Genomic DNA, 11,948 nt, shown 5'->3' with positions numbered 1-11,948 from the left:
GGCGCGGAGTCGTTCAAATAGTTCAGATAGTTCAGACGGCAAGTCACTAAAGGATGAGTATTTCCCTATTCACTACCTAGGTAAAGAAATGTATGACAGAGATCGAAACAAACGTCATTTTGTATGACCCTATCTGAGCCAAATAAATCCAGCCATATTTGAAGAAAATCACTGGAAGAATGATAAGAATTCAAACGATTGAATCGGCCGTCCATATGGGTTTGTTTGGAAGAGTTCACAGTACAGAAATGTATGAGAATATCGAGAATTCCATTTTATTGTTGTGGTATCGCCTATCAAATGTACCTTAGCTAAAGGAAGTACATCATACCAGCTCCACCCGCACAATGCGCATACTGTCATACTGTCCAGATACAAAACTACAAGTACCTACCCCGCTTCAGAAGTAGAATAGATAACCCCTCTCTTCACAATGATATGCTATGATGTTCAATAGATAGGGTACAAACAACTACAACTACAACTACAATCGACATCTTCTTAATTTTTGCATTGGAAAATGTGATAAAATGATTGTGCTGTTGTATCATATCTTTATCTAATAAAAATCTCGATTGATAATTTCCATTGTCATCGCCTTTAAACGCCGTAAAGTGATGTCTGGGCCATTCCTACTCCCGCTGAAGATGATAAATGCTAAAAGTGCTTTCCGACAGTGCCTTTTACATGATAGTGCAATATCTTTGTAAAGGGGTTTGCTCCGAAGGATGGGTATAGTAAATGCCGAACCTCTCCCTGCCATCTATCGTTTCATGCTCAATCTGTTTTTCCTTCGTTTCTTTGGGGAAATTTCTTAGAAGAAACTTGGAGAGTTTTTCATCGATGTTGTCTATAAGCATCAGTTGGGGACTCTTCTACTTTGTTCAGATCTGCGTGTTGGAAATTACCTTGATCAGCCTTTAAAATTACTTCGTCTCGGCATAAGGGGCAGGCATTGGTCCCACGCCGCTGCATGAACACTGTGCATCGAACACATAGAACATGATTGCATTCCATTCTTATTGGTCGCCATACTATGGCCAGACAGACAGGGCAAGTATAATCACTCAGCTGAGGTACTATTTGAACAAGATCCTGTGTCACCTGTGCACATACAGATCTGGCCATCGCTTCCGTCATGATAACGTCGGACTGGATCAGTCTGGGGAATGTTTGCCTAGCACCAAGTGTTGTTCTCTTATCAAATTCTAATTACATTAGCTGTGATTCCATAGGATAAAGGGCACGTCATTGTGGTGCCCAGATCTTAACCATGAGAATTTGAAAAAGTATAGAACGTACTTTTCAATATCTTGGCAATGGCTTTCTGGTTGATCTCCTGAAATTGGAGATTCCGGAGCAGCGTAACATTAATGCTGATGAATTGGTTTACTATCAAGGTCAGTATATTTACTCGGAAAACACTAGAATGTACAATACGTACATGCTTTACGGCTAGGGGATAGTTTAAATGTATCTACGATACCTCTCTTAACCACTTCACTCTGGAACCATCTGCGAAAAGTATCATTAGTCAAGTGCCGGCGTGCCTACCAAAATATGCTTACTTACTGTAAACGCTTTAATGCAGCCACACTATCACGCTTACCGTGATCCTTTTCAAGATCCGAAAAGAATATTCCAGCCTGCACGTAAACATCAAATAATTCTCTCCATCGATACTGGTCGGTCTTTTTGAACCTTGAAGGCTCGCTGAGCTTAACGAGCTCTCTTGAAAGATCGCCAACCTCGGCGACAAGAGCCCTTTGTTCCTCGTCTTGGAGTGCATCAAGATTTTCAACATCTCCCTGCAGAAGACCGAAGAATTCTGCATCGAAAGTCAGAGGCACTTCGATTTCCCTAACAAGAGGTCGTTCAACCTCAATCTCTGACGATGGATCTCTAGAAGTCATGTCAACAATTGATATACACATGCCCAAGGACCAAAAGAACGCACTCACATAGGAACAATTTGACCACCTTCATCACTAGCGGGATCGGATAGCGACACGTCTGAAAGATCCCGATGGTGATTTACTAGATCCTCTAGATATCTTCTCGTGTCAGCTGACAGCCTAGCATCGACGGTGACACCTTGTTCAAGCCGTAAGATGAGGGTGGGCCGGAACTTCGACCCTTCTTCAATCAGTTTCTTTACGCAGATTAACATAAACGTAGAAGGTTGGCCATACCCTTGAAATCATACAAGTAAGCGGGACCAGTACTGGAAATCTCTCTCAACTTTGCAAGCGCAGCAGGATCCAGACCACACTGTGCTAACTCGGTCGCAATCTGGATTACTTTAGCTTTTGTTCATCGTTTCCAAGTTCTGACCGACCTTTTTAAGAGATTTCTTGAGCAGACCATAAGGAATGGCAGAATCTACCCAGCGCGGCGGAAAGCCTTCTCTGGCAAGGGCATCTTTGAATTCTTTGGCAAATTTCATAATAAAGAGATGCAATACGATGAAACGTAATTTGGCTGATGAAAGTTGGAAAGCTGTTGCTCTGTCTGCTATAAGGCTATTGGGAAGAAAGATTTATGTGGCATTGTTTGACAAGAGCCAAAGGGGTGGGTGGGTGGTAAGGCGATGAGAATATTTACAATTTTTTTCGCGCAGGGCAAGGACTATCTTGACTGTTAGTCGGGATTCTAAAAGAATGCAGATAGCGAATAGGTATAGAGCTTCAAGCTTAGGTATCAAATTATTGAATGGGACGTTTGACGGGAAAGAGCAAGGTATTCTAGAGGAAGAAGATATCTCAAAAGCTATGTATTCGTAATATGCAGGAAGAATCAATTTACCATGAGCAGGAGTGCGTGGGAGTGAGAAGGGAGTGAGTAAACAAAATCAATATGAGAGCTTACCTGGTGGACTGTTTGAAATTGTGACTGGACTGGGTTCAAGATACCTAGTAGCTAATCAGATATCCAGATAGATAGGGACAAGTGCTTAATACAGGTAATTTCCGCTGCAATCTGAATCTATCCAAAAACTTCCAAAGACTTTTACTTCAAGATCAAGATACGCATTTCATAGGGGGAGTTCACAAGTCTTTGGGAATTGGAGATGGAGTACCTGGTAGTACCTGGCAGCACCCACCTAGTAATACTACCGGCTGACTCATGGCCCGACTCGAGACCGGTGATGGAGTCAGCAGTCTGCTCTCTCCACTGGTGCTCTCGTCTCTGTAGAGTCTGAACTGTGCAAATGCTAATGGCTATCCCAACTATCTCGAGCTTTCTAGTCATGCACGTACCGTCTAAGACTATGTCTACTGGCACAGAAAAAGTAGCGTAGCCTCCTAATCACAAAACTTCTTCATACTCTTCATCCCTCCATGTGCCATGCTGAGAAATTTTCAAATTTTATATCTACCTAGTCTGTACCTGGTCTAGCATTTCACCTCCCACTATCAAAGATTCCAGATGCTCATGTATTATTAATCAGATTCATACCTACGATACGTGCACCATTCTTGTAAATTTGGGTAGCTCGGGTACGGTACATCCTAGGTACAGTACGAAGGTTGGATGGATAAGTAATGTAAAACGCACCTAAATACATCCCCACTTTAGGCCTTTAAACAAATCAAATCATATCGCTAATTGAAAATTTATATAATAAACTTTGGGTAATGGAAGTATTATAAAAGTCATATTTTATTTATATTTTATTCAAAATCATTAATTTTTTATTATATTCTGATTTGAAATCCTATATAAAGCTTATTTAGAATCTTTAAAAAGCTTCAAATACTTCAAATACTATAAATTCATCAAAGTTAATAAAAAGCAAATAAAAGCTTCAAATATCAAATTTTAGAGGGGAATAGTTCATTATCTATTCAATTCGTTTAAAGCAGTAATAAATTCTATAAAAACAGTAAGATTTTACTAAAAGTAGGGTTGACATTACTTACCCATTCAACCTTCGTACATACCAAGTACCTATAATTTGGGTTATCTTTTTTTTTCCTTATCTGGATGTTTTTGGATACCTAGGTACTTATCATTTCATACGTTCATCATTATCATACTAAAACATAATAATCCAATATTGCCCACCTACCTACCTGCAGATTCCGTGATTTGCCTATACCTAGGACTTTGAACACCATCCAGAAAGCAATTTCAATCCTATTCTATGGGCGCAGAACAATCTTCATCGCGTGGTGGGGATGCACAAAATAATGGCGGGGTAGTCATGAAAACATGTTACTACCAATTGTTGGGCGTCGAACGGCAGGCTTCAGATGATGAGTAAGAACTTGGATACTGCTTTTTGATTCATTATTCTGAGATTGATTGAATGTACCTAGGATCAAGAAGGCTTATAGGAAAAAAGCGCTGGAACTTCATCCCGATCGAAATTATGGTGATGTTGAAACTGCCACCGCGAAATTTGCCGAAGTTCAATCTGCCTACGAGGTCTTGTCAGATCCACAAGAAAGAGCCTGGTATGACTCTCATCGATTGTCAATCCTAGGAGGCGGTGACCCTGCGGAAGACGACTTTGCGGATAATGTTCGAATTACGAGCGCAGCGCATATCATAAGCTTGATTGGAAAATTCGACTCCAGTGTCCCCTTCACGGATGCTCCGAATGGGTTCTTTGGTATACTGCGAGAGACTTTCGCAACTCTTGCGAGAGAAGAGAACGCAGCATGCGATTGGGATGGCCTTGAATTAGTCGATTATCCTGATTTTGGGAGCGCCGAGGATGACTATGAGGACGTAGTCAAATCCTTTTATAGAGCCTGGGTGAACTTTACTACGCAGAAGTCATTTTCATGGAAAGACCTCTACCGGACCTCCGATGCGCCGGATAGGGCAACACGCCGATTGATAGAGAAAGAAAATAAATGGTCCCGAGATGAGGCCAAAGCAGAGTTTAATGATGCCGTCAGACATCTCGTTCTATTTGCGCGGAAAAGGGATCCCCGCTTCACTCCGAATTCACAAACCCAGGAGGAAAGACAGAAATTTTTGCGGGATGCTGCATCAGCCCAGGCAGCTCGTACACGAGCAGCAAATCAAGCCAAGATGAATAGCTATGTGGTTCCGGACTGGGCGAAATCGGATGAATCTGAAGGTGTAATCGAAGAATCGTCCGAAGAGTCTGAAGTTGAAGTAATAGAATGCGTTATTTGTAACAAGACTTTCAAAAGCGAAAACCAGTTTGAGGCACATACGAAAAGTAAAAAACATATCAAGGCTGTACAGGCTATCCAGAAACAAATGCGCAAAGAGAACAAATCACTACACTTGGATACACCACCGGAACCAAAAGGTGGTGACCTTGATGATGATGATTTCGAAAGGCTTGAAGTTACGTCAGAGAATGGGAAGCATGAGTCTGCCATCGATGATGCAACTAAAGTTGAAGAAGTAGGAACCTCGCCATATGGTCACGACTCGAATTCTAGAAAATTAGATGGTCCAGCCAAAGATGATTCCGATATCGACAGCCTAAATGATGACTACGCATCAAGAGCAGCAGTTGAGGAAAGATTAGCAGCAGCAGCATCGGGAGATGCACTCTCTCTTGAAACCGAGGATTTAGACCCTAGTCAAGTTCCAACCAAAGATATAGAACAAGATGCTTCGAGCGATCCTACTCTAAAGAAACCTCTTGGAAAAGCGAAAATGAAACGTGCCAAAAAGGCTGCTCAAAAGGAGCCTGCAGGGCTGCAGGGCGAAAGTGTAAGTGATCCTCTCCTCAACCCTATGTCAATTGGTTCTCATGAGATTTCAGTTTAAATGTGCCAATGTGACATGTCATCAGTCGTTCTCCTCAAAGAGCAAACTCTTCAACCATATCAAAGAATTTGGCCATGCCTCACCCGTACAAAAAGCTGGTAATACGAAAAAGAAGAAATAGATAATGGGAGCTAAATGATGAAGTTTAGAGCATTGAGTGTGGTTTACTATAGCCTTATACCCTTATTTGTATGTAGAGGCGTTCCAAAGAATGGCAGGCATGCTCCCTCGCTGAGCACTAAATATAATGAGTTCTCTAGTCACAATGACCAGCCATTCAAATGCTTGTGATCTTACCTTGGAAGCAGGCATTGAAGGTTGACTAATCAGCCGATTCATCATTTCTAAATCGATCTATTCGATAATATTTAAAGGTTACAATTGAACGGTATAAATCCATAGTAGTCTTGGTGAAATCCGATTACATTGCCACTGCCCTTTGGGCATGAGCCCCTAGATCAAGCTTAAACAAGCTTGAACGTTTTTTTTTTTTTGAAACATGTCTTAACAATATTGAGTCTCTACAGCCTGAGATGTGACACTTGGATAGACTCAGGCAGCACAAACGGGTTGGGACTGGAGGTGTATTTCAATTGTCACATGGGATCTTAGACATGAATCAATCAAACTTGTAATTCGCAATACGAATGGATTAAGAGTAATCTCTATAAAATCACCTACTCCGAACGCCCTAAATACCTCAATTACTTTGATGGGTTATTTCCCAGCGCCTTAGGCGTCTAATATGGTATCGTCATCGTCGTCGTCAAATGTTTCAACCTCGTCAATAGCCCCGTCTCGCTCTCCACCTAAGCCATACGATGCCGGATCTGTATCTGCAACGTGAATAACTCCCTTGCCCTGTACTTCCTTGACGGCCCGTCGCCACTCATTCCAATCATTCTCATCACGTATCAAGAATGCAATAAGCATGCTAGGATCCATCTCCTTGATGTGGAGTCGTCGAAGTCGACGAGTGTGGCATGAATCAACATCCTCTGTAGTATAGTCTTCCATATTGTCTTTGTACGGAAGTGCTGGTCGTGTTTGGTGAGGATCTAGATAGAAGAAATCCGACTCTTGCACACCAATAAAGTAGTGCGAGGAGGATGGGCGACCCCTGTACTAAATTATTATATGACCAAGTTAATGAAAATCGGAGTGACTCACCCAGCGATCCCCACAGATTGCGGCATTTGTAAGGAGTATTTCAATGCCTCCCAGTAGACAGGAGTTATCTTGTCTAGGCCCAACCTCGTACCTACTAGAATGAGAGTCGGGGTAAAGTCTGAGTGGTTTGGCTTTGCGATACTCATAAAGGTGTCTTCGTATACGTCCGATCCATCACCCGTGATGTATACACGCAGCTCTGATTTGGCTTGATTATTGGATAAAGCCCTGTAGATAATCAGCCATTATTCAAATTCCCCTCGAATAGTCTTCTTACTGGATGCAGCGCGCAGTAGCAGATGGTCCGAACCACTCTCCAGGATGTTTCCCGCAAGCACTTGCACCGTGCTCGACAAATTTGTGAATAGAGTAAGGAGCTCTCGGATCATCTGCGAATAAAGATAGGATTTTGCGTTCTTCGTTGCTAGATATCCCACGACGCCATTCTATGACATGGTTAGCTATAGCATCGAAGAAAGTGATGGTAGGGGATCGAACCTCTGCCCATCCTCAGGGTAAGCAATGCATTTGCTAGGAGGCTTTGTCCGGACCTTATCATACAACCCCACCCCGTGTCAGATGTAAAGCCTCCTTGGTCGACAAGTTGACTCCTCAACCGTACTGATAGTGACATCGCAGAAAGGGCTTTTGGATCCTGCGACTTAGCTATTGCGGGAAAGTTTGATCGGTATGTAAGCCATATCTTGGCTTCGAAATCATCAAGGAATGCGGATGGCCACCCTCCATCTGCGTTAGCTGTATCGCAAGTTTGGTAGCCCGAACTTGATTCGAGGCTGCCAACTGTACTATCAGGCGGAGTTGCAACTTCATTGGTAGGTAAAGACTGTGCGGGTAGGTATTGTCCTTCATGGGGAGGGGAGTCTGTAATAGCTGAAGTGGGTGACTTTTCCAAAATAGGGTATTCTTTTCCTAAACACCAAATAGGTGACTGCGAGGCAGTATCGTTCGTAGGCTCGGGGTCCCAGAAATACTGGACGAAGCGTTTGTAACGACCTATATCAGCCGCCGTCATGGTTGAATGCGACTATGGTTCGTATTCAAGTCGTGTCGGATGCACATAAGACTTGTAGGGTGCTAGGTAGAGAATGGCGGGGACGGTGAGCTGAGGGGAAAATGTTTAGGATTATTAACAGATTCTATAGTGAAATCATAGAGCTGATGGAAGAAGAGGTGTAGTTGAAGTGGAAGTATTATGAATAAGTGAACATTTGACAAGTCGAGAAATGTTGCAGATTGTTTGTAGTATGGGATGAGGTGAGTGCTGCAAGGCGAAGGCAGCTGATGTTCTGATTGATGTTGTCGCCTAGTGGTCAAATATGATACTTTGTTTGGCCTAGCGCGTTCTTCTGTGAATGTTAGACACGACAACACGACACTTTTCATTTTGGAAGTGCATGTGCCGTGACTGTGAGAAAGGTAAGTAAGCTCGGCAGGAACTTGGTTGATGATGTAATGAATTGTTAATTGGATAAGACGGTAAGAAGATACTAGGTAGGCATCAAAGTATTGTTATTAATCTGGTCCACAGGTACTCGAGAACCTGACCTACGGAGCAGTACTGGTAGTATCTACGAGTAGGTATTTCCTAGGTACCTGTGCACCAAGGTATTTGTTATTTCTCCATACCTCCTTCTCCTCACCTCCCGTACGGAGTACCACAGACCCACCTTTTGATGGTTTCTTATCGATAAGAAGCTCTCAAAGTCATCATCACCTGGGCATCCATATTTACTCGAAAGCTGACTGGCAAAGGTAAAGTACCCATAAATTGCTACCATGTTATTGGATCAAAAAAGCTACTAGTACACATTTTCGTGCAGCGCACTGCAAATCTAGAGTAATAATTGATTTTTGTTACACACAACACCGACCAGTACCTGAGCTGCCTCCCCTGTAGCCTAACACCACTCATTACTAGGTTGTTTACCTGCCACTTGATGTATTCTCATTGATGGCAAAACTTTCTTCATCTTTTCCCATTCGAAATTATTCTTCGTCATAAGGATCTGTACATCAGTTTGCCATCCGTAAACTTCGATTCTGTTGACAGTTCCATTGTGCTGTGATAACACAAGCTATGCCACGAAACAAACGGGGTGGCGCTCGTGGGAGGGGCAATTTCAGTTCCCCCAGAGGTGGTCGCGGAACTCCCACTCCTGGAACCTCCTTTATTCCATTCGCTGGCACATACGTTCCCCAAAGGCCTCAAACTGGTAATGTTTACATATACTCCATGCGAATAATCTTCGGCGAATGCGAATGCAATTGCCATTGTTCTAGCAGACATGTTGGTCAATGCTAACAAAATTGGTATATTATAGGTTTCACACTTCAAGAAGAAGCTCGCAATACTGAACGTCATCATTCTTTTTGGAACTCTGATCAAAGATTAAGAGACACAAAAGTGAGCTTTGTCAGCGCCGGGGAGTTCAATCCACCAGATCTTATCAAAGATTCTGAGGAGGCACTGGCTGGAATGAGCTTGGAATCCGCGGAACTACCTGCAGGAAACTTGACCGAAGATGTGCAAATGGCGAATCGCGAAACGCATATGGCTACACCCTCTTCATCGTTTATGATAGATACCGATGGTGGCAATCATGTTGAGACAGGTCTTGCACCACCGCGTTTGCGCTCAATCTCTCCAGCTCGGTCAGACTCAAGCGAAGAAGTTATTCTCTTTCATGGACGTGGTCCAGTAAGGAATGAAGATGCCAGGATGGAACATGATCCCCCAACAAGCGCAGATCCTATAGATGCCAGGATCAAGCTCTTGGATGATAAACTTCTTGAGCAAGAAAAGCTATTGGAAGAAGCTTTAGATGAGAAGGAGGCATCTCTAGAGTCTATTCCACCCGAGCTGGCAGAAGCATTGAACAAGGAGATGTTTTTGGGTGCAATGCCACAGAAAGTAGCAAATTCACCTTCCCCAGATTTCGAGGCAATTTTACCCAAGCGTCAAAACAAAGGTCAAGGTAAAGGTCGCGCTAGACGAGGTAGACGAGTGGCCGGCATAATCGATGATAGTGATGAAGAGGATGCTATGATTGCAGATTACATTGCGAACATGGATCAGGAACAGACCATGGCTAATGTCGACCAGCCATTCAACAAACGTGAGTTAGGAGGCGATGACGATGCTGCTTGGGAAGATGATTCTTCTGTTAGAGACGCTCATGACTCTGATGGATGTCACGGATGGGGTCGAACAGAATTGCAAGATCTTGACGATCTCAGCACGTCAGATGAGGCCAGGGGCAAAGTCGAAACGGTTTTATCAAAGAGGCATCGTGTTGGTTGCGTGCAGTACTTGGTTGTCTGGGAACATCAGGACGTAGACGAAGCCAGATGGGTTCCACTGGATGTTCTACAGGATTCCGGGGCACTGCCTCTCATTGAGGTTTTTGAAGCTGAAGAGAAGTTGGTTGCCGAATTCGAAAGTAATGGAGACGAAGACAGTGATGATTCCGACGATATTGTCGATGGAGACGATGATGACGAGCAGGATCTAGTTCAAAGGAGGATTGCAAAAATGAATGATGAACAAATTGCAAGACTGATCAGTAAGCAAGAGGAGCTTGGTATGGGCGGTGATGAAATTTTACTCTCTGACGATGAAGTCGATGATGATGATGAAGACATGGAAGCGTCTACGATTGATCTCAGTAATTTTATACTTTCAGGCAGAAGAGGAAGAAAGGAAAGACAGCAGCGCCAAGGCGAATTTCCGCCAGCAGCTCCATTGGCCGATGCTTACGACGGATTTGATGTAATGGATTTTGATCGGCCTAGTCTTAGAAAGAAACCTAAAGGTCGCAAGGGCAAGTTGATACTAGACGACATCTCGGATTCAGAGCTCGAGGCCTCAATGCAATCAGCTTGGGACAATGATCGTGTTAAGAAGAAGGAGAGAAAGCAGGAACGTGAAGTATTACGTGCACGAGGTTTACTGACTGGCAAGCATGGCAAGCCCGATATGAAGACAAGGTACAAGGAAGGAATGAGTATTGATGATGTCAAGGAAGAAATCAAGGAGTTTTTGAAGGGTGACAACACCACGTCAGTATCATTTCTAATCTTCTTAATCCACACTAACATAATACAGCCTTTCTCTTCCTGCAATGGGCAAAGCCGATCGTAAATTTGTTCACGAGATCGCCAATGCATTCAAATTGAAGTCGAAGTCAGCTGGTTTAGGCAATAAGCGTTATCCTATCTTGTACCGTACTTCAAGAACGACTGTTTATGGAGAGCGCGCTTATGAAGCTGCAGCGTCGAAGCTTTCACGTCGATTCCTCCCGCGTAATGACGTGGGTGGGAGAAGAACAGGCGCTGTACCCAAACGTGGTGGTCGAACTGGTGGCGGTGGTTTTGGAGGCGGTTTCGGTGCTGCTAGCTATCGTGATGGTGATGTTGTTGGTGCCTCGGCTCCAGAACTGGGTATTGAGAACAAAGGAAGAGCGATGCTAGAGAGGATGGGCTGGAGTGCTGGCACCGCTCTAGGTGCGCTCGATAACAAGGGCATTCTTCAGCCTGTTTCTCACGTTGTAAAGACCACGAAAGCCGGTCTAGGGTAAGGAGCCGGAGATGTGGCCCAAATGTTGCAAGCCTATCGGTTGATCAATTCGAGTCGATGCGTTCTCAAAAACGTACTCGGCGGTGACCACTATGTAGGGTCAGTATAGAATGCTTGTGTTTGGTAGCAAGAATCCAAACTCGAATCGCGGCGCGATCTAGCTCTGTTAATGACATCCCTCAATGAAAATTCATTCGCCACATCGTATGGAGCCAAACAAGTAACAGCGAATTAAGTTGATGTTTGAATTTCGTCTTCTAATTCCCTATTCTGATGAAGACGTTTGTTTATTGTACAGCCACGTACCCCGAAAACAGACCGTGAAGACATTTGCCCCCATAAAAGCAGACCATCCATAACGCATTAAAAAGAAAACCCCGAGGTCCTCGAACAACAACAGCCATCATCTATGAGATGA

General features: G+C 43.6%; 4 protein-coding genes across 4 annotated transcripts; 2 read left to right on the top strand and 2 right to left on the bottom strand.

Moving 5' to 3' along the window:
- Positions 1-272: 272 nt before the first annotated feature.
- Positions 273-3,041, bottom strand: EAF01_001408 (uncharacterized protein). The gene is made up of 9 exons (XM_038909658.1): positions 2,869-3,041; positions 2,339-2,628; positions 2,193-2,292; positions 1,962-2,139; positions 1,573-1,902; positions 1,445-1,515; positions 1,303-1,392; positions 909-1,208; positions 273-850 (listed from the first exon to the last, which is right to left on the bottom strand). The coding sequence occupies exons 2-9, from the start codon at positions 2,444-2,446 to the stop codon at positions 684-686; spliced, it is 1,344 nt and encodes a 447-aa protein (XP_038774470.1). The 5' UTR covers positions 2,447-2,628; positions 2,869-3,041; the 3' UTR covers positions 273-683.
- Positions 3,042-4,147: 1,106 nt separating this feature from the next.
- On the top strand, positions 4,148-5,884 carry EAF01_001407 (uncharacterized protein; the record flags this gene model as incomplete). The annotated part of the gene is made up of 3 exons (XM_038909657.1): positions 4,148-4,263; positions 4,323-5,706; positions 5,759-5,884. 3 exons carry the CDS (start codon positions 4,148-4,150, stop codon positions 5,882-5,884), a joined length of 1,626 nt encoding a protein of 541 aa, XP_038774469.1.
- A 611-nt stretch (positions 5,885-6,495) lies between these two features.
- Positions 6,496-7,966, bottom strand: EAF01_001406 (uncharacterized protein; the record flags this gene model as incomplete). The annotated part of the gene is made up of 4 exons (XM_038909656.1): positions 6,496-6,883; positions 6,934-7,161; positions 7,211-7,379; positions 7,432-7,966. The coding sequence occupies 4 exons, from the start codon at positions 7,964-7,966 to the stop codon at positions 6,496-6,498; spliced, it is 1,320 nt and encodes a 439-aa protein (XP_038774468.1).
- A 1,065-nt stretch (positions 7,967-9,031) lies between these two features.
- Positions 9,032-11,531, top strand: EAF01_001405 (uncharacterized protein; the record flags this gene model as incomplete). Its single annotated transcript, XM_038909655.1, has 3 exons — positions 9,032-9,167; positions 9,276-11,013; positions 11,060-11,531. 3 exons carry the CDS (start codon positions 9,032-9,034, stop codon positions 11,529-11,531), a joined length of 2,346 nt encoding a protein of 781 aa, XP_038774467.1.
- Positions 11,532-11,948: the final 417 nt, after the last annotated feature.

The sequence above is a fragment of the Botrytis porri genome (genome assembly GCF_014898465.1).
Source record: "Botrytis porri strain MUCL 3234 chromosome Unknown BPOR_002, whole genome shotgun sequence".
In the NCBI taxonomy this organism is placed as follows: domain Eukaryota; kingdom Fungi; phylum Ascomycota; class Leotiomycetes; order Helotiales; family Sclerotiniaceae; genus Botrytis; species Botrytis porri.
Note: the sequence above shows the minus strand (reverse complement) of the source record. Positions and strands in the feature narration are given on the sequence as shown.